This window comes from Ursus maritimus, unplaced genomic scaffold, assembly GCF_017311325.1.
Source record: "Ursus maritimus isolate PB19 unplaced genomic scaffold, ASM1731132v1 scaffold_35, whole genome shotgun sequence".
NCBI lineage: Eukaryota > Metazoa > Chordata > Mammalia > Carnivora > Ursidae > Ursus > Ursus maritimus.
The window spans coordinates 22,028,011-22,049,289 of record NW_024426119.1 but is presented as its reverse complement, the minus strand read 5'-3'; the positions used below and the strand labels follow the sequence as shown (position 1 = coordinate 22,049,289).

At 43.9% G+C, this 21,279-nt stretch overlaps 2 protein-coding genes across 6 annotated transcripts in view; one reads left to right on the top strand and one right to left on the bottom strand.

Annotated features, from left to right (window-relative positions):
* The window catches only part of SCG3 (secretogranin III), a 36,018-nt gene extending 32,592 nt beyond the window's left edge, over positions 1–3,426 (top strand). For all 3 annotated transcript variants that reach the window (XM_040620637.1, XM_008705969.2, XM_008705967.2), the window contains one exon: positions 1,322–3,426. In XM_040620637.1, coding sequence (XP_040476571.1) covers positions 1,322–1,440 — 119 coding nt within the window. In that variant the 3' untranslated portion in view covers positions 1,441–3,426. The remainder of the gene's footprint in view (positions 1–1,321) is intronic.
* Positions 3,427–4,633: 1,207 nt separating this feature from the next.
* On the bottom strand, positions 4,634–20,548 carry LYSMD2 (LysM domain containing 2). 3 transcript variants are annotated; one of them, XM_040620635.1, is made up of 3 exons: positions 19,857–20,548; positions 6,266–6,597; positions 4,634–5,189 (listed from the first exon to the last, which is right to left on the bottom strand). In XM_040620635.1, the coding sequence occupies exons 1-3, from the start codon at positions 20,133–20,135 to the stop codon at positions 5,147–5,149; spliced, it is 654 nt and encodes a 217-aa protein (XP_040476569.1). In that variant the 5' UTR covers positions 20,136–20,548; the 3' UTR covers positions 4,634–5,146. The 3 variants fall into 3 exon arrangements, with proteins under 3 accessions (XP_040476569.1, XP_040476570.1, XP_008704193.1); XM_040620636.1 differs by lacking the exon at positions 19,857–20,548 and adding an exon at positions 19,664–19,786; XM_008705971.2 differs by lacking the exon at positions 19,857–20,548 and adding an exon at positions 19,319–19,453.
* Positions 20,549–21,279: the final 731 nt, after the last annotated feature.

Here is a 21,279-nt window from a genome sequence, read left to right as displayed (position 1 = left end):
TCTGAGCTTTTGTTCCCCACTCCCTCCCTTTTTTTTCTCCTTTACAAACTGACCGAAGACAGGGCTGTGTTCCAGGGGCTGCTATAGCCGAGGGGAACGGCACTGTCCTCAAGGAACTCAGCCTCAGGCAACTCAAAATCGGGGGGGGGGTCTCCCCAAGTATGCTGGGGTGTAGAAGACCCACATGTCCGGCCCTGACAGACGTCAGTGCTAAATGTTGGTACCACCATAGGATGCACTGTAGGTAGCCATTAAAAGCGGTGTTTCTGAGGAATATTGCTGCTCACTGGGCAAAGTGAAAGGAGCGCGTTAACAAGGTTGTGTATATACTGTGATCTCAGTTCTGGCTTGAGACACATACATTTGAAAAGCAAAAGAAGTAGAACACAAAACCAGCTGTGGTTATTTATGATTAATAGAATTCAGGTGATTTAAATGTTTTTTTCGTGTTTCTGTGTTTTCCACTTTTTAAAACAATAACCATCAAGGGAGGATGTGGGTTTTCTTTAAGCCTTCAGAAAAATGCCACAGGCAGCCTCCTTACTTGAGGATCTCTTTGTTTTTGATGGGCGGTTTGATGGTTTACACAGGTTTTTTGTTTAAGTAGGACAGAAGAGCCATAAAGAGGTTTCTCAGAAAAAAAAAAAAGCTCCATGCATATAATTTTTTTTTTTTTGCTCCATGCATATAATTCAGATGATATGAAAAACCATGGTAATTGTTAATTTGGAAAAAAAAGGAAGTGGGGGGGTCACATCAACAGTGACTTAACCTGTATAACAATTGCAGAAAACCAAAACACCTGGTTCTGTTTGTAACTCTTATTACCCACGTGATCCTGAGCAAGGTAGTAAAGCTTTAGGATCTTGTTACCCTGGTGTGATTGATTCCTGGACCAGCAGCACCAACATCTCCCTGGGAGCTTATTTAACATGCGGAATTCAGAGTTCCACGTCAGACCTACTGAATACAAACCTGCAAGAGCCCCGGGTGCTTGGTATAAATATTGTTTGCAAAGCCCTGGTCTATGAGCCTGTTCCCTCTATGGTCAAATGAGGGTGGTACTCCCCCCCCCCACGCCCCACCTGAACACCTTACAGGTGTGATGATGGACAGCAAATGAGATATCATACACATAAACATGATTTTTAACTCTAAAGACTGAGCCAATGCCAAGACCTACTATGTTTTCCAGTGTGAGAGACAGGGATGGAATGGTAGTTGGGTTGTTGCATTACAAGCTTCTTAGTTAATGGTCATCACTGTAATGGGATGTCTCTTTCCTGATCGTTGCTCATGATACCCTAACGATTTTTTCCAGATTATGACCTTTCAAAGATGAGGGACTTCATCAACCAACAAGCTGATGCTTATGTGGAGAAAGGCATCCTTGATAAAGAAGAAGCTGATGCCATCAAGCGTATCTACAGCAGCCTGTAGAAATGGCAGAAGATCCGGGGTCTTTAGACTGTTTCAGTCACCATAGCTTAAAACCCTTCTAATTCTGTCATTAAAGTTATTTGACCCAAGGATTATTAGAAAGTGATGAAATTGCAGTAGTTAACCTTTTAGAAGTGGTTACACATAGCTTTCTTGCCATAAAAACTGTCTGAGAAGTAAAGTATGTAAGCTGTGATTTTGTATATAGAATCCTTATTTCCTTATAGATTTACATTTTATAATCAGAGATATGTTGCTTTGGAAAGCCTGTCATGGACAGAACTTAACACTGAAGATTCTTCCTGCCGTGTCACACCCACAGGCACCCCCCTGAAGAATTAGGGGGTTCTGTTTTCAAGGCATGCTGGGTACCGAAGCACCTCATAGAATATGTCTGTTACAAGATGTCGTTTCCACTACCAGTTCCCTTTGGGGAGTTAAAATAAATTAACATTTCCTCAAAGCCTCTCTAGCTTAAAGGATAACTCTCTGCTTTTTTGGCTGTTCCTGCTGCCTCTTTATCGGGTCCAATGGTGCAAGAAGGAACCCGAAAGATAAGCATAGGGTTTGCTGGATTCATCAACAATTTCTCCCCACTCTTGAGATTTCCAGATATCGCGTTTGTTTATTAATAGGGATAACTATGTGCTCTCCAAGGGGAAGAATGAGGTCATAAACACTACAGAAGCAAAGTAAAAATGTCTGCCAGACCTGAGTTATCTGAACTGGATTTATTCGAGGCCAAGGTTTCACAACAGAGAGCAAGAGGGCCAGGCAGTAGGACAGAAATAGAGAAAACGGTCATTCCCTTCTTTGTGGACCAAAGCTGGTAAATGAGCTTTCCTGGAAGAAAAGGTTAATGAACTTGGGGTCTTCCTCAGCTGCCATCGCAAACACGGCCCTGGAAACAACACACAGTGGCCCAAGGTCCTCCTGAAATGTTAATGCGCAATGCTCCCAAACCAAAGAATGCTTTGAAAATGCATTATTCAGCATAAAGTGATAACATATTTTTCTATTTCAGTTGGAAATCTTAAAAATAATACAATGTTTTGTGTATTAGCTGTCATGACTTCAAACGGCCTTCTGATACTTGTCTCGAATGCTCCTACTTGGTATCTACTTTTTGGTGAGGGCTGGGAAACTTATAGGGAAAATGTTAAGAGGTTATTTTTCACAGGGAGGAAACCACTGCTGCTCCTCCCCATCCTCTCTAGGGTTGTAAAAATAAACAAAAACCAAAGCCTGACACCCACAAAAACTAAACTCGGTATGTTCTCGAGAGGCCAGCACTCCCTAGTGAGCAGTATGAGGGAACTAAAAACACCTGTGCCCAAATTATCCTTGCCAAACACAATGAGTCAGACTGTATTAATGTCATCTTTGATAACATGATCGACTATTTCACCCATGTCCTATAGTCCAAATAGGCTGCTTGCACAACAGGAAAAAAAAAAAAAGGCTGGCTGCAATTAAAACATTTTATCCATTCACTTGTCTATAATTTATCTAGATATCTATGCAGTCTATTTTTAAATAAGACATTTATTTAGGGACTTTATTGTAGTTTTCTGACGCACATTCATTAGCTCCCAGCAGTAACCAAGACAAAAGAAAAGGGAGATCATCGGCCCTGTTTTAGAAATGACTAAACTGTTCACAAGAGGAAGGGCATAGGGTGTGCTCAAACTCAGATGGCCAGGAAGTGGTTAAAACAGCCTCGAACCTGGTTTCTTGTGGCTCAGTCCACTCCTCCAAGGCTGTACTAAAGTACTCTGGTCCAAGACAGTTCAACTGTGGCCACAACAAATCCAGAGTTTTGAATAACTTGACGGAGAGAAATGTCTTGGCCAGAAAGTACTAAGAGTAAACCTTAGGCAACAAAGAAATACTCAGAAGAATATTCTTAAGATTGTGGTCTTAATTTTACGTATCTGCTTGTATTAACATCTTTTGGATAGCATTTTTGGATTTATGTCTTTTTTTTTTTTTTTTTTTTAAGATTTTATTTATTTATTTGACAGTGAGAGACAACCAGCGAGAGAGGGAACACAAGCAGGGGGAGTGGGAGAGGAAGAAGCAGGCTCATAGCAGAGGAGCCTGATGTGGCGCTCGATCCCAGAATACCAGGATCACGCCCTGAGCCGAAGGCAGACGCTTAACCGCTGTGCCACCCAGGCGCCCCTGGATTTATGTCTTTTGGATTACTCTCAAATTTCACATCATGTTATGTTAAACAGCATGATAACTTCACATTTTTTAAAGTTCTTGTGCCTCCAGAGAGGCTACACAACAGTTTCCCTTCCTTTGTTTGTTTTCTTTGTTTTCTCCTCTTCCAACTAACTTCCCATAGTCAGGGAATGGCAAAACATGATCAAGACATCACCCTGTATCAAAGACAGTAACAGCATGAGAAAATAACCAACACATCAGGGAGTATGTATGTCATGGACAAACAAGACATTCGAGACAAGGGCAGATGACTACTGTTTCCCATGCAAGCACCTGTTGGTCACCCTCAAGGGCTGGAGATGTGCCCTTCTGGTTCTACAAGCTCTGCCACATTGACGCCTAAGGGCACCTGTTTCCTGCTTAATGGAAGACCTGGAGGAGGGAGATGGGGAAGAGAAAATGATGGGAGTCCTGTTTGCTCCATAGAAAGCAGATTCCTTTGGGGATGCAGGGGAGGGGAAAAGATGGGGAATTTTTGTAGAAGCTTAAAGATTTCTTTAACCTGGTACTTGAATAAAAACTGAGACCAAAAACAGTCTACCTATAAATAATATTTGGCTTAAGATTTATGGCTGTAATTGTACATATGAAAAAAGACAAATTATGTGAATAAAAACTTGACCCTCGGTTAAAATGAGCACAGTGCCTACGAAACACTCTATAAAGTGAGTCAATGAAATCTCAACTAGAATTCACCAATGTGTCAGAGCATGGTATTTTTAATTTCTCCTGATCATATTCTATGTTTATACCATATCCCAAACATTTCAGGTCAAATATTATGAAAATGCAAAGGTTACTAATACCATAATCAATTTGCTTTTAGATTACTGAAACTTTTTCAAAATTCCAATTATAATAATAAAAGCAATTAAAATGGAGGAGAAGCTGCCACCATTTCAAAAATAATTTAAAAGTCAATTTTATTTTTCCATTTGTTGAAAAAAATTGAAGACTCAAATATGAAAACATAGTTTATTTTCTCATTCAGGCTTTTGTAGTTTATTTTTTTACAAAATAGCAGACAAAATTTGGTTCTTTATATTAATACAGAATATGTAATACATATCGAAATATATATATATAGCACTTAAGTTATAAACACATAGCAAAATCAGCATCACTTAAACAGCAACCATATATTTCACATAATTAGGATTTCTCGGAAGATCAACATTGTTTTCAGCTTGAATATGTATATAGTCTTTGATGCTTTATGTTACCTAGTATTTACAAAACTAGTCTAAAAACTACCATCACCTACAAAAGTGATGAGCTTTAGGATACAATTTTGCTCTCATGCCATAATAAAGACTTAAAATTATAGAAAGCCAGAAATAAGCACGTCAGTGCAACTGCAGTAGGTGGAATCACTAAACTGTGATTTAACGACGTATGCTTTTTTATCTTCAGTTGTTGGTTTCTTTATGACCCAACGATCTCTTAATCCAGGTTAGATTATCACCCCGATCATCTAACTGTGATAGAGGGAAGTTGCATAGGGGCTTTCTTCATCTCTGAAAAAAAGAAATTCAGCATAAATCAGTGTTTAAAAATGATATTCAGAAAACTAATACATATACTTATTATACAAGTTAATATCCACTTGCCAAAGAAGGGCAGGAGTATATCAATTTATAATATTTCGCATGTCCTAGTAGTTGTATGAAATGCAAATAATCATTAGGGTATACCTTATTATCTGCATTTTATTGACATCTCAGTTATTGGAATAAAGAAGGGTACTTATAAAAAAAAGAATATATATTCTTATATATTTCCATTTTTTATTACATTTAAATAAAACATTAAATTATAAAATGATTATATTCATCTTTGTTTATATTTTTTATAATCCACCTTTTCCTCAAAAGGACTTGATGTGCCTACAACAAAAAGCATACATAAAATAAGATGAATTAGATAGAAATAAAAAATCAGGACTAAGGAAAAGAGAACAGTACGAATATATTAACCATAAGAAATACTGTAGTAGTTGAACTGAACATCAGTTTTAGTTGCGAGCTTCCTGGTAGCCAGGGCAAAAAAGGAAACACAATAGTTTGTGCCATTCTTGAATTCATAAAGGAAAAAGAAAACCAATTCTGTAGGAGAGAGAAAGACTTGCCCTTGTACCAAATTAAAGAACAAAGAAAAAAGCTCACATGAAAAGCACCCAGTAACAAATAATGGACAATGTCTTTGACAATTGCATTAGGATCAGTATTATACAAGTACTTCCCAGGGCAGTCCTTCCTTTGAAGGGATAAACTAGATGTTTCTGCTTGGCTGCTATCCACAATTGCTCGCTGGACAGTTACGCTACTAAAGGAAACAAGCAGCCTTTTTATACTAAATAACAGAGACAAAAGCAAGTATACTGCAACAGTAAAGCCCTAGCAGAATGCAGGAGCTCTTTTTACACTTCATATACTGAAAATGATTTTCTAGAATTAATATATAGTTTTCAAAGCAAAAAAAAAAAAAGGAAAGAGAGGAGCAAAGAAGAGAAAACAAAACAAAATCTTAGGAAAGCAAGGACATCGTAAGAGTAATTTATTCAGCCTCTGACATTTTACCAGTGTATTTTTACCTGCTCTCTTCTTTTAGTTTCTTGGCTGCCTGTGTTGACATCTTAATCTGCAAGTCTAGTCTCTGCAGGAAATCTCTGGCTGACACTTCTTCAGGCTGTACGGGCTTAACATCAGATTCTTGAGGACTGGGAGGAGAAAGGTCTTCCCCAGCTGCTACTGGCTCTTCCTCATGAGAAAAACTGCTACCGACAGTTTCATTTTCTGGAGAATCTATTGAGTTAAGTCCATTAAACAACAAAGGTTTCTCTGATATAACTGGGATGTTCAAAGTTTTCTTCAGAAATATACAATCATTGGTAAACAGTTTATTTGCCCTTTTAATCTGCTCCATCTAAAATATAAAAAAGGAAACACGGAGTTATATATAAATAAATCCATTAATAAGGTTTACTACACAAACAGAACTAAAAATATCCAGGCTCAGAATATGTGCAACACTTTCTCTGGATTCGAGATTCTCAATTTGAGTTTAGTTACTTCCCCAGGTACTCCTGGTTATTTCAAGAGTAGTCAGGGAATTGTTTCCCAACTTTAAAAAAGGAAAGACTAATTTTCTCCCACTATAATATTTCCCCTACAAGGCAGCCTTTACAAAGCAGCCTTAAATCCCTAAAGTTAAAAAATGTAGAATTTTTAGTTTATCTAATAAATTCTATTCTTGTTTTAACATTTCTATTATGTGATTTTTTTAAAAAAACTAGTACTGTATTTTAGTTACGGAGCGCTTCCCGTGTCTCTGGAATTGTGTTTGGTAAATATAATGGATACAGGAGCTGGTATAGGGATAAATACAACGAGCATTTGCAAGAATGGTGTAGACTGGGGCTGCAGGCATTAAGAAAAGCTCACAGAGAAGGTGGGGTTCTGATTTCATTCTTTTGACTTTAGATGGGCCTTGAAGAGCGGGTAGAGGGGGTACAGGCAAGGAAAGGAGGTGGCGAGCACATTACATAATTATCTCATATTTCTTACCCTATGGAGCAAGAATTTGAAGATCCACTTTACAAATAAAAGAAACAAAACTCAGAGAATCTGTGGACCATGGAACCGTCGTACACTGGCAGATGAAGAAGCTAGAATTTAATACAATTTCTATACCGTCAAACTCCTTCCTAGCCTGTGGATGCCTCCCGCAGCGCGCAGAGGTGGGAATGGGAGGTGGGGCTGGAAAGGGAGAATGGAATCTACACGTGGAGTCTCATTTAACCTCCACAACAGCTCTGCCCTCCAGCACTGTCTTTGCAAATGAAGAAACGGAGACTCCGGAGAGGTAAGAGGCACGCCTAAGACCACGACGCTCTGAGCGCAGACAGGACTCCACGTCCGCGGGCTCCCGGCGCGCTGGAGAACGGCGTGCGCCCCTCCCCGGCGCGCCCCGCGTCTGCGGACCTCTCGGCGCACTGCCCCGCGCCTCCTCAATCTCCGCACGGCTCCTTCCTGTGAGCCAGGGACCCCCGACGGTTTGGTAAGAGAGCCGAGCGCGCGGGCTTGGGAATCTGACACACAGACCTGGTTTCAAACCCCAGCTCCGCCAACACCAACCGTCTCCACGGGAGCTCGTACTTCTTCCCCTCAGCCTGTTTCCTCGTGTGTAAAACAGGTGTCACCCACGCTGCACAGGGTTGGCGGAAAGATGCAATGAGAGATCACACGCATATTTGCATAGAGGGGATAGAGAGGGGGAGGTAGGTAAGCAGGCAGACAGCACATAGATAGGATGTATATGAGAGAAAGAATATTTCGCAGAGCACCTGGCAGCAGACACTATGTTCCAATGAAGAAATTAAGGCACACAATAGATGACGGACTTGACCAAGCGCCCACGGCTCTTTAAATGTGTGAGCTGGAGGGGCGCCCGCGTGACTCAGTAGGTTAAGCGTCTGCCTTCGGCTCAGGTCGTGGGATCAAGCCCCACCTTGGGCTCCCAGCTTAGTGGGGAGTCTGCTTCTCCCTCTGCCCCTCCCCCCTCATTCTCTCTCAAATAAACAAATTAAATCTTTAAAAAAATAAAAAATAGAAAGCGTGAGCCGAGATTTCTGTCTGACTCTGAAGTCCAGGCAACACCAGAATAGAAGCGCATGACTAAAGGGACCAAATTATGGGATCCTTTAATGCCAAATTGTGAGTGAAAAAGTTAGATTTCTACATGAAAGAGACTGAAAAAACAATAGTTGATTACTAAATGAACCCTGATTTCTTACTATAAGCTGAATCTATACAAATGCTATACTTAAAGCTTTTTTCTTTTTTCTTTTAAAGATACTACATCAAAGTATCTTGTGTAGAGTGGGGTAGTCTTTTGTGTTCTAGTTTCTGATTAAAGGAGAGAAGGTAAGGCTGAGGAAGAGAGGCATGAATAGGCAGGTGCATTTAGGAGACAAAATTAAAATTTGAAAATCCTAAGTATCTCTGGTCTGGTTCAGGCTTCGATTTGAGAGATTTAAATAACTTGAATACCTTATCCATAGCAGGTTTAGGTAGAGTCTACCATGCCTTTAATACCCCTCTTTTTTTTTTTTTTTTTTTTTTTTTAACCAGCTAGCATCCACCTCCTCCGGCTTAGTATGTGGGCTTCCAGTGGCCCTGAGCAACTCACCCCCTCACACACACACACTCTAGGATGAGCATATGACTCATTCTTGCCCTTTGGAGTGTCACGGTGTCCTAGCTTTCATGATAGGTCACAGTTCCATCCTGGAACAATCCAAAGATGCAGGGAGACTTTTGCTGGGTCTGGGAGGGGAAAGATCCTCTATTTTTTCTGCTGGAAAGAGCAGTCATCCCTTCACCTCATGGAACCTGAGGCCATCTGGGAGGAGAGCAATCAGTCCTCTGAATCAAAGCCTAAAGCCAGAATACCCTAGGGCCTTTCAGTTCCATGACCCAATAAACCCATTTTTTGTTTCTTTTTTGCTTAAGCCAATTTGAGTTAGGTTTTCTGTCACTTGTAAATCAAAGAACCTTCACTGATTCAGTGCCCTTTGAAGCGCTTATTGGCAGGGGCCTATTATTTTCTGAGCATAATGATGGAGGACAGAAACTGACAGGAACACCGGATCTGATTGCCGAGGCAGGGCTGAGAACGTCAAGCATAAACTGTGAATTCCTTCAGGACCAGCACTTTTATTTCTATATCTTCCCTGAAGCTAACAAAGACCTTGTAACACTAAGTGCTTAGGACAGAAGGATGGATAGATGGATGGATGAATTAATTAAAACAGGTCAGAGAAACAGGCATAGAAGATGAATCCAAGGAAGTAACCAGAAAGGGAAAATAAGTCATCTGTTGTGTTAGTTACTCTCCCTTGCAATACACCCCCGCCACCCAATCCATCCCCAACTCTTCTTGAGCCTGTTCTGAACCCCAGGAGGCTGACCTCTTAAGACCTACATTACCTATGCCCCTTGTCCTTGGAATTCCAGTGGGTGTTCCAAAGGAAGTCATCAGCAGAAAGATAGAGCACCAGGACTCCAGTGGCTGCATTCCTCTATGGCAGAGTTCCTGCCAGGTGCCCGCTCCCTCGTCCAAGGCTCCAGCCTTCCTCACGTGGGCTACACCACTTCTTCCCCTTGCCCTTCAAGCCCTGGGGTAATGTCTCCTTGCTATTGTTGGTCTCAGGTGCTTCACCATCCCTGATTGGTTCCCTCAACCCTGCTCATACTTCTGTAAATGTTCCTCCACTAAATTCTCTTTTGGCCACACCCCCTGTGCCCACTATCTGTTTCCTGTCAGAACCCTGACCCACACATCTATCATTCGAAACAAGACAGCCCATCACAGCTAGGCAAAAGGCCAATGGCAGGGACCAGAAGACAAAGTGACTGAGTCAACAGCTGGGTGTAGTCAAGGAGCACAGGGAATGAAGGGCAGGGTTTCCTTTGTTCTTGTCTATCATCCCATTGATTCACTCATAGAAGTGCCTCTTTAGCCTATGAGCTTCCTGAAGCCAGAGACTATGCTGTCTCCACCTCAGTGTCATCGGCAAGCATTTAAGGGGTATATCCGTCCCATAGTCTAGAAGGGATACAGCATCAAGGATATCCGGGATATCCAGACGTAGTCAGCATCAAGGTGGAGACCAATCTAAGGACTGACAGATTTGAGTCTGAAGATGAAATGAGCCTGATACAAGAGAGTAGTTAGAAATATGGGCTCTGGGGCCATACTTTCTGGGTTCAAATCCTGGCTTTGCCACTTTCTAATCATCCACTGTTCCATTTTCTTTTCTGTGAAGTAAGGATAATAACAGTACCTTCCACACAGTACGATCATTATGAGGATTATGAGGGTTACATGAATTAACACATGTAAAGTATTTAGGATAATGCGTAGCCCCCAGGAAGCCCTCAAAAATGATAATAATAGTTGCTATCTTATTATTAAATTTGGCTAAAAGTGAGAAAGCAACAAGTAAGGGCAGATCTTAACATGTATTTAGCAAATGAGAAGGAAGGAGGTAAGAATTTCTCACGATAAAAAATATTTCTCCTACAAAGAATATATAAAAAAAATTTCATAAAACCAAGCCCAGATAATTAACATTAATGTTGTCACTGCCCTGAGGTGTGTGCTCTATGTTCCCCCCACCCTAAAGGTGATAAATTTGATCTTAACTTGTTCTCCTGTACAAGTAGTGGCTTGAACCAACTGAGCAGGCTGCAAACTCTGGACTTGTAGTAAAGTTAAGGAATAAACCAGCCATGAAAAAAGCCAAGGGCGGGGTGGGGGGCTGGGGAGGGAAGCAGCATTCCAGTGAGAAAGGGCAGATGCAAGACCCCAGCACAGGGAAAAAATAGTGTGGCTGAAGTGTAAGGAATAAAGAGCAAAACCCCAGGCCACATAGGGCCCTGGATGCCAAGGTAAAAAACTGCATTTTATCTTATTTATTTTTAAGATTTTATTTATTTATTTGAGACAGAGTGTGTGTGTGTGTGTGTGTGTGTGTGTGTGTGTGTGTGAAAGAGAAACAGAGGTGCATGCGTGAGGGTGGGGAGGGGCGGAGGGAGAGTGAATCCCAGACTCCCCGCCGAGCTCGGAGCCTGACTTGGGGCTCAATCCCAGGACCGCAAGATTATGACCTGAGCTGAAATCAAGAGTCAGACACTCAACCAACTGAGCCACCCAGACGTCCCCAAAATTGGATTTTATTTTAATGTGATGAGAAGCTACTGGAGGGTGAAGAAAGGGAGCAACACAATCTGATTAGAGTTAAAGATCATTCGGGCAGCTTTGGGGAACATGGATTAGCAAGAAAGAGGCATTAGCGGAAACAGGAAGCCTAGTCATGGAGAAAACCTCACCAGCACGGATAAGAGATGAGATAATCCCAAACAGTGCAATGATGTTTAGGAAAGTTTTATACTTTTATCTGAACATAGATGGGTCTGATGTTCTGGGAATGTCACCTCAAATAAAGCTAAGTCATGATCATGACAGAAAAGTCATGATCCAACCCAAGGAAGAGCTGAAAAACTACAACTTTCCCACTTGCCCTCTGTTCAACATTTCCAAATACCCAATTTTATTTTATTTTATTATTTATTTATTTAGCCAAGGACAGAAGTAGCTCAGATGCTGTCCTGTGAAAGTCTGTGAAATTCCTCTGAAATTTTGTCCCCTAGGTATAGAACTAGAAACCTGGTGTTGAAAGATGCTTTATAAAGTTAAATTTTTTTCGGGTCAACTGGGTGGCTCAGTCGGGTAAGTGTCTAACTCTTGATTTCGGCTCAGGTCATGATCTCAGGGTCGTGAGATCGAGCCCCGTGTTGGGCTCTGTGCTGGGTGTGGAGCCTGCTTGAGATTCTCTCTCCCCCTCTGCCCCTCCTTGCCCCCCCTTCTCTCTCTCTCTCAAGAAAAAAAAAAAAAAGTTAAAATTTTTCAATACAAGGAAGGAAGAGGTCTCTAGCAGAGTTCTTCCGTGAATAAATAGGCTTCCCGGAGAAATAAAGAAGAGCCCTCATTAAATCTCATCCAGTGCACACACACTTGTCAGGAGCGCTACAGAAATAACTTCCACACTGAGGCTCGGGAGCTGCTCTCACCGTGGAAGTCCACCGTGCCCGAGGCTAAATGATTACTTTAATGGTAAACGTCCCACTGTGTTCAAGTCTAGCACGCTTCACTGCAGTTGTTATACAAGGCCATCAAGTTTTGCTGTTAAAAACATATATAGAATAACTACAGCTGCTTCAAGTGTTGGATATCACAAGCATTCATTTTGTTACAGGCTTTGAAAATTGCAGTTTCCTGGCGCTGTCACCACGCAGGCCTGGGTTGTGTTCGGAACACATAAAGCAGAGAACAGTAAATTAGAACTCTTGGAAGACATTATGATCCCTTTTCTCCATCCTCCCCAATATATATACTCTTTCCTCCACTCTATTGCTAGAATTATCCTTCTAAAACAAGACTGGATCATAGCAGGCCTTGGGTGGATGGTAGAGAATGGATTACCTTTGGGGAAACCATGCTGCCTTCTATATAGAACCCAACGCCTTGGACTTTTTAAAAAATGTATTATTCAATTTATTCAAACTAAAAAAAAAAAAGTTCACCTATTTCTCCCGCCCTTCTGTCCAACATTTCCTAACACCCAATTAATGTTGAGAACAGAAAATATGACCTTTTTAGAGCAACACCGACCTATTTCTTTTGGGCAGATAAGCAGGGGTACCTATAGCAATCAAATTGCTTTCATCTCGAAAGTCTCTTTCGATCAGGATTGAATAGCATGACTCAAGAAAATTTACTGTCTGGTCCCCAAGAAACAGATTACAGAATAATTAAGTAAGAGCTAACGAGGTGACCACAAGATCAACCATCGTGACATCAGGTTGAACGAGTACCATCGATAACTTAAAAACAAGTTCTTTAAAATGATTCCCCTGTAAATACATTTTGTAAAGGTGAACTGACTCTGAAGGGAACTCACAAAACTTCCCCCCCAAAAAGTATCTCAACAGCAGCTGCTGGGCACGGCCGGGAACTCTCCACAAAGGCTGCTCTGATCAGCTTCACCAGGCCACTTGCCTAACGGTGAAAACAACATTCAAAACTTGTTTCTTCCTCTCCATTTCTTAAGAAAGACAAACCCTTCCAAAAATATTTCCAGATACATAATGACTAACATTTAGTCAGCATTGTGTGGCTTACAGAATATACTCATATATACACGTAACTTTCATTTGATTATTATTTTACAGAAAACAAAAGACTTCTATACTAAAGGACTCTCTTAAGATCATTTTCTAGTAAGTGCTAGATTCACCAACCATGCCACCGTCTAACTCTCACTCTTAAGTCCTAGGTTTTGGTGACAATCAGACTCCTTCACTGCCATGTGCTAATAGGGAAAAGGATTTACTTCTTTCCCATGCTATCTCGGAAGAAATATGGGGCGTCATGTATATGAAATGCCCAGAAAAGGCAAATCTATAGATCAGAAAGTATATTTGGGGTTGCCTGGGGCTAGAGAAGGAAACAGAAGTATGGTCAGTGGCACAGGGATCTTTTCAGAGTGATGGCACTGTTCTAAAATTGGATTGTGCTGACGGTTGCACAACTCTGTACGTTCACTAAAGGTCCTTGAATTGTACACTTAGAATGGGTGAATTTTGTGGTATGTAAATTATACATCAATGAAACTGGTTTTTTATTAAAGATTTTGTTTATTTATTTGAGAGAAAGAGAGAGAGCATGGGGAGGTGGAGAAGCAGACTCCCCGCTGAGCAGAGATTTTTTTTGACGTGGGGCTCAATCCCAGGACCCTGAGATCATGACCTGAGTCAAAAGCAGATGCTTAACCGACTGAGCCACCCAGGTGCCCCTCAATGGAACTGTTTTTTAAAAAAGAATACATAAGGATTCTTGGGATTCTCCCTCTGCCCCTCCCCCCTAAAAATTAAATTAAATTAAATAATATAAAAGAATACATGAGAATCTATTAAACCCCAAGCTACTAAAGGCTATTTTACCATACTTCTCACTACATGTTGCACTATTTATTTGTGGTTCTCTTGCCTCTGATTAGCAAGGATCAACGATTTCTACCAGCAGCAGGGCCTAAAGTTATGAACACAAAAGATTTACATATACTTACATTTTTTTTTTAAGATTCTATTTATTTGACAGAGATAGAGACAGCCAGCGAGAGAGGGAACACAAGCAGGGGGAGTGGGAGAGGAAGAAGCAGGCTCCCAGCGGAGGAGCCTGATGTGGGGCTCGATCCCAGGACTCTGGGATCACACCCTGAGCCAAAGGCAGACGCTTAACGACTGAGCCACCCAGGCGCCCCTATACTTACATTTCTAATTCACAACACTTGTTATCCCTAAAATGACAATCATTTCACCTTTTCTCAGCAAGGCGACTAGGTTTAGCAGCTCCCTGGAAGAAAGTGAGAAGACCCTGGGAATAAAACCGGACAGGAAGTGATTGAGGGCACTGGAGAGGGAAGAGGACAGGCAGGCTACCAGGAGGAAGCAAAGAGACAAAGAAAAAGTTTATGCAAATAATAGGTCCCCTCACCGCCTCCTGCTCACTTTTAGTTTGTACACTGTTCTCTGGATGTTTTTCCAGGGTTTCCAAACAAAAAGTTCATAGTGGCTGCCTGGAGCCAGTGAGTTTCCTCCAGAAGCTTACATCCAACTGAAAGGAGCTAAGATCACCACGAAGGCCATAGCTACATCTAGACACTGGGTTAGGGAAAGGACCTTAATGTCTCAGTAGAGATAGACACAGCCAGGGAAATTCCAGCCCAAGCAAATTCAAGTCTGAGATCTACACTGTATTTAATGGTTTCTCAACTCAGCCCAAATAGTTTCAGTTTCCCAGACCACTTCCTCAAATGCCTCTCTGGTAGAGATGCTCAAATGTAAACCTACGTTTGACTCAGCGTCAAGACTCCCTGCTGGTAGAAGGGGAGAAAATCAGCACCATTCCTTCTGTAGACTGGAGAGCCAGCCTCAAATCACACTTTGTAATTCCAGTCACTCAACCCCTACCCTGTGCTCTGTCTTCAGGGTCTGCTCAGCTCCAGGGCCCAGTGATTTCACACCGGGCCGCCATGTGCCAGACTCAGGCTCGGCACAGAATGTACAGAGATGAGTCAGACAAGCAACCTGGCCTCTCGAGTAGCTACAGGCTAGTGAAAAGTGGTGTAGACAAACTCACCATGAATAACAAAAGGAAAGCATGTATCATCCTGTAGCCCCAGCATTCAGCACAGGAACTCAAACAAACCAGGCTCAATAAAAACAGGTAAAATAATAATAATAATAAAAAGTGCCAGTTATTAACAACTAATAATGACTTTAAAAGGGATGTGGGAAGGGTCCTTCAAATATTTTCTAAGGCACTGGCAGAAGAACTGGGGTCCTCAGGCATCAGGCCTGGCCAGGTTCTCCAACATCCATGTTCTTCTTTCCTATAGAGAAACCTCCTGGATCCCTGGGCCCATCTCTAAGGTGGAGATACTCAAATGAAACAGTAAGCAAATAAGCAGAAAATAGATAGCGTATCAACAAATCATCTAGAATCCAACTGCTTCCCACCACTTCCTTCTCTGCTGCTTTGGTCCAAGCTGCCATCCTCTCACTTGCGTTATTACAAAGCCTTCATCCTATCTGGTCTCCTCGCCTTGGCACTTGCCCCGCTACAGCCTGTTCCCAAAGCAGCAGAGTGATCCTCTTAATGCACAAATCAGATCATGTCATTCTTCTGTTCAAATTCCTCCAGCGCTTTCCAACTCACTCAGAGAAGGAGCCAAAGTTCTTACAACGGCCTTCAAGGCCCTAAATGATCTGGTCCAAATACACCCTATTGCATGCTAAGCACCAGGTACACTATTCCTGGAACTTGCCAATTATGTTCCCACCTCAGGGCCTTTGCATCACTTGCTGTTGCTGCTGCTTGGAATGTTCTTCACAGATATCTGCACGCCTCCCCACCCCCTTGCCTCCTCAGTGAGGTCTTTGTGGTCACACCATTTTAAATTACGGCCACCTCCGCTAGCTCTCCTTCTCTCCTTTCCCTGCTTAGTTTTCTTTCATTTTGCTTATCAATACCTGACATGTAACGTATTTCATTTGTTTACTTACTGTCTCCACTGACTAAGATATAAGCTCCACGAGGGCATGGATTTCTATTTGTTCACTAATGTATCACCAAAAAGATGGAAGCTGGAAAAAAAGGAAAATGAGATGAACAATAAATACTGTTGGGAAAACAAGGCAGGGAAGGGGAGAGGGGGTATGGAGGAGGGCTGTAATTGGACAGAGAGTAGTCAGGAAGCCTCATGGAGGAGACATGTAAGCAAGAACTTGAAGGCAGTGAGGGAGCAGGTCACACAGCCAACCAAGATCAGCTATATAATTTGCAGGGCCCAGTGAAAAGCGCAACTGGGGCCCTTGTTCACAAAGTATTACAGATTTCAAGATGGCAGAGCCCCTGGGTGGCTCAGCTGGTTAAGCGTCTGCCTTCGGTCATGATCCTGGGGTCCTGGGATCAAGTTCCGCATCAGGCTCTCTGCTCAGCGGGGAGTCTGCTTCTCCATCTGCCTCTGCCTCTCCCCCTGCCTCTGCCTCTCCCCTCCGTTCATGTTCTCTCTCTCTCTTTCTCTCTCTCAAATGAATAAATAAAATCTTTAAACAATTTTTTTTCCCAAGATGGCAATAGTAGAGCATGACACCAAGTGCAGGGCTTCTAAGCATGGGGCCCTGTGTGACCGCACAGGTCATACACCCATGAAGTGAGCCTTCCCCGCAGCTATCAGGGAAAGAGTGTTCCATACAGACGGAACAGCAGTGCCAAGACCCCAGGAAGGACAGTGCTTTGGGAACAAGAAAGAGGCCATGCATGTAAAACAGGAAGATTCCTGGGCTCCTTTTTCTGGATATTCTGATTCAGTAGGGTCAAGGTCAGTTAGGATTCTTTATTTTCAGTTTGCCCCAGGGCATTCTCCTAGCCAGGCAAGTTGGGGGAACACATCTCTCCCCACATCTTGGGATGTACCCTGCTGCTAGCCATTGAGCACCACTTCAGACAACCAGTTTCCAGTTTGTTCCCCTGGAAACCCAGGGTGGACAACCAGACCTCCACCTTCACGCCTGTCAGTCTTTGTTCTGGGAACATCCCTGTACCTAGAATACTACTGTCTCTTACCAGTCTCTCCGTGCTGAGGGACTGGAGTCCTGTCTGGACTCCCACCTGGGGGGCTGGAGAGCTGTCATCAGCAGACAGGCTTCCCTGAGAGTTCCTGTTCTCTCGGCTCTTGCCAGACATGGGATGTTAAAGTCAAATGTTTGCCTGGACTGATTCCTAATTTCCAGGTGCACTGCCCTGGGTCTCTGAAGCTCCAACATATTATCACTGACTCCTTTAAACAATAATTTAAATATGCTTATGACTTTGGCAGTCAATACTAGAAATTAACCAATTCAACTTCTTTCTATTCAGTCAGGGAAAGAAAAAAACTTTTCTGCCTTTTTAGCTTCCACCTAAAATCTCAATTTACAATGAGTAAATCTAATTAATATCTGCCTATGTTAATTCAAGCAGTAATACCACTTCACTGTTACAATAAGAATGATCACTTTCTCTGGTTCTACAGACTCAGTGCAACAGTCTCTAAAAATGTCATCAACTATAGTTCAGGGCCTAAAGCAAATGATACACATGTAATAAACCAATGGTTCTCAACGAAGAATGAGTTTCTTCCTAGGGAACATTTGGCAACGCCTGCATGGGCAGTGGGGGTTGGGGTCTTACTGGCATCTAACAGGCAGAGGTCAGAGATGCTATTAAACATTCTACAATGCACAGCACAACCCCCACAACAAAGAATTACGGGGTCCATAGTATCAATAGTGCTGTAGCTGAGACTATTTGTGGTCATACATTATAGTTCCCAATTCATTAACATCTCAAGTCTTTATGAAAGTAGTGAAAAATCTGGTTTACACTTTAACCAGAAGGGGTGTTAAGGTTGTAAGTAACAGGAGCTATGGTAAGCAAAAACATAGATTAGAAAGCATTTGATCAAAGGTAGAGAATAGTTGTGAGCAGACGTTTAGAAGCTCTAAGCCACTCAAGTGCAGCCATGGAGGGCACTGGGCTGGAGAGACTGCTGTGGGTAGGGATATCATGGAGTCCTGGTGCAGTCACCCTGGCCCAGTGGGTATGACACATAGAAAGCATACAGAAGAGGCCTTTCTTCTTCAGTAACCAAGATGCTAAGCTCTTGGTAAGCTCTTGATAAGACTAGGATAGAAATAAGGGCGGAAATCAGAAGTAATATCTAGATAAAAGCAAATGCTTGCTTTATCACTGCACTGCTCTCAAAGCTGCTCTCAATGAATAAACATAGTTAGATAATATCCTTACCCCTCATTCATCTTCCCATCTATAAAAAGGTGAATTACACCTACCTCCAAGGCTCATTAGGAAAATCAAATGGGATAAAAACAAGATGGAACAGGACAAATGTAATGCCTGGCAAGCAGCAGGCATTCGGCAGAAGGTAGTTACTGATATTCCCCGACTCTGCTTTCTTCTGGCCCTCACCCAAACCAGGCCTTATTGATGTACATAGAATTGCAGTTCTTTGTTCACAATTAGAAACCCCCAGGCAGATGGAAAGGGACTATCCATGGCATGATAATATCAGTAAATGCCTGCACAACAAGATCCCTGGTCTCAAAATGTTTAAATGGTAAGACCTACTAGGTAAACATACAGTAACAACTCGAAGGTGCAAAAGAAATTAGCCTCTGTCATTCTGGGAAGGGCCAGAAAGAGTTCCACTTTAAGAGAAAGATACAGGTAAGATTGCCTTTCTTCCCATTAGTGTCTAAGGTGTTTCAGGACAGAACACGGAAAACTGATACAGAACTCAAATGTTAAAAGGCCATCACATGGCTCAGAGTTAACTATAAGTAATTTTAATGAGACAATATGCTCCCTCAGGTTTCCATGTTCTTCCCAGAGGTGTAATGCAATATACCTAGGACACACACACTTATAAATTTATAATAAACACAGCTCTCCAGCTCACCTAGAACCCAGTTCTGGGCTGCTGCTTAGCGACAGGTGTCACATTCACAGTTGCCGGTGAACCCAGGAGTGTCATTTCACTTCTAAATAAAGCAGCATAATCGATAAAACCAGAACCATCCTGCGGAAACAACTGTACCACCCCTGACTCATCACAGCGCTTGTTTACAGAGAACACAAAATTCTCTGCCTGAGTCCACGCCTCAGCTCGGCTTTGAGTAAATATGCGCTACGGTAGTGTGATCTGGGCTGAGTATCGAGTGAACGTGGCTCCCTGGTCGTCTTTGGCCCTCCTCACGGATCTGGGCCGAGTCTGGGCAGGACACCGGGAACTCGATGCACCTACCTGGGGAGGGAGCCTCGGCGGCCTGCCCGTCTGGCTACAGAGCATCTCCGGCGACCACTGCCGCGGCCCTCCGAGCGCGCGGAGCGAGCGGCGGGGGCCAGACGGCCGCCTGCGCGACCCCCGGTCCTCCGGGCCCCGCCCCGAGCCCCCGCCCGTGCCGCCGGCCCCCGCCGCTGCGGCGCGCCCTGCTCACCGTGACTCCGTACTTGAGCGCGATGCCCTGCAGCGTATCGCCGGCGCGGACCCGGTGCTCCACATGGCGCTCGATGACGCCGGCGCCCAGCGGCGCCCGCACGCTGGCCGTGCTGCCGTACGAGCGGGTCTTGGTGCGGGCCAGGCTCAGCGACAGCTCGGCCTCCTCGGACTCGGAGCCCGAGCGCGAGCGCGGCGGCGGCGGCGGCGAAGGGGCCGAGGGCCGGGCCGCCCGGGGGCCGCCTTCCCGCAGGGACAGCGCGGGCGAGGAATCCGCCATGGGTCCTGCGGAGGCCGCCAGGTCGCGAAGCTCGCCAAGGGGGCGGTGCCTTCTCCGCCGCCGCCTCTTCTTCCTTCTCACAGGGGCTGCGGGCGGCCGTTTCGCGGGGGCGGCGGGCTGGAGGCCGCGACGGGGAGCTGCGGGCCGGGCATGGCGGGCGCCCCCTTCCTGCGCTCCCGCCTTCCCCGGGCGCACCTGCAAGCGGAAGAGCGAGACGAGATCCCGCAGCCGCCGAGCCGAGCGCCGCGGCTCCACCCTGCTCGCCGGTGCGGGCCAGGCCCTGCGGTGCGAGGAAGCGGGGCGCACTAACGCCCGCGGCCGCGGGGGCTAAGAGGGCCCCATCCTCAGGCGTCCTCCGCGCCGGCGATTCTAGTGAGAGCCCTGCCCCGACCGCTGCAAAACACCAAAGCTTTGCTCTGCTTCCTATTTTGATTCCCCAGCAGGCGCCAGCTTTCTCAGACCTCCAAGCTCTCCCATGAAGGGTACTTCCCTCCCCCCACCCGACTCCCCTGATGACCTCAAAGTCCACGTCACAGAAAACATTAAGGCCATTAAACACACACAGTTTCTCCAGGCCCATCTCAACAGCCAGCAGGGTCCGGGCCTTTCAACATTGCAGCAGGAGGGACAGGCCTTTGAACATTACACCAGGTGGGTGACCTCAAACTAACTCTCCAGTTGTTTGGGTTTCACTCTGCACTGCACATCCGTGCCAATTTTAGCCCTGAGCTGCCTGGAAAGAGTGACTAGTTACAGTCAATTCCACAGGCTCCCTAGCTACATCCATTCTCACGGCTCACTACTTAGAATTTACTATCTGCACCCACCTTTTTTTCTTATCAGTTTCCTCTTTAAGACGCTGAAATCATAACTCCACAAAGTATTATCATTAAATCCACCGATGACCTCTTATCTGTAGTCTTCATCTGAACACTCTCTCCTCAACATGCTGGCTTCTGACAGTAATAGAGTGCGTATGCATTTACTAGAGTCCGTTGCCACGATTTCTGTTGTACTCTGGACAGCTCTGCAAGACGGGGCACCCAATATGCAAGTCAGGACACTGGAAGTTTAATTCATTGGCCGAAGTTTCTATATGTCCCTGAGCTGGACAGAGGCAAGGGCACTAGAGCTTGGAGACACC

Excerpts from the sequence above, each read along its gene's own strand:
- LYSMD2 (XM_040620635.1), bottom strand. The coding sequence starts at position 20,135 with ATGGCGGATTCCTCGCCCGCGCTGTCCCTGCGGGAAGGCGGCCCCCGG. Across the intron at positions 6,598-19,856 it reads CGCTCAAGTACGGAGTCACG|ATGGAGCAGATTAAAAGGGC; the intron begins GTGAGCAGGGCG and ends TTTATATTTTAG. Across the intron at positions 5,190-6,265 it reads AAACTAAAAGAAGAGAGCAG|AGATGAAGAAAGCCCCTATG; the intron begins GTAAAAATACAC and ends TCTTTTTTTCAG.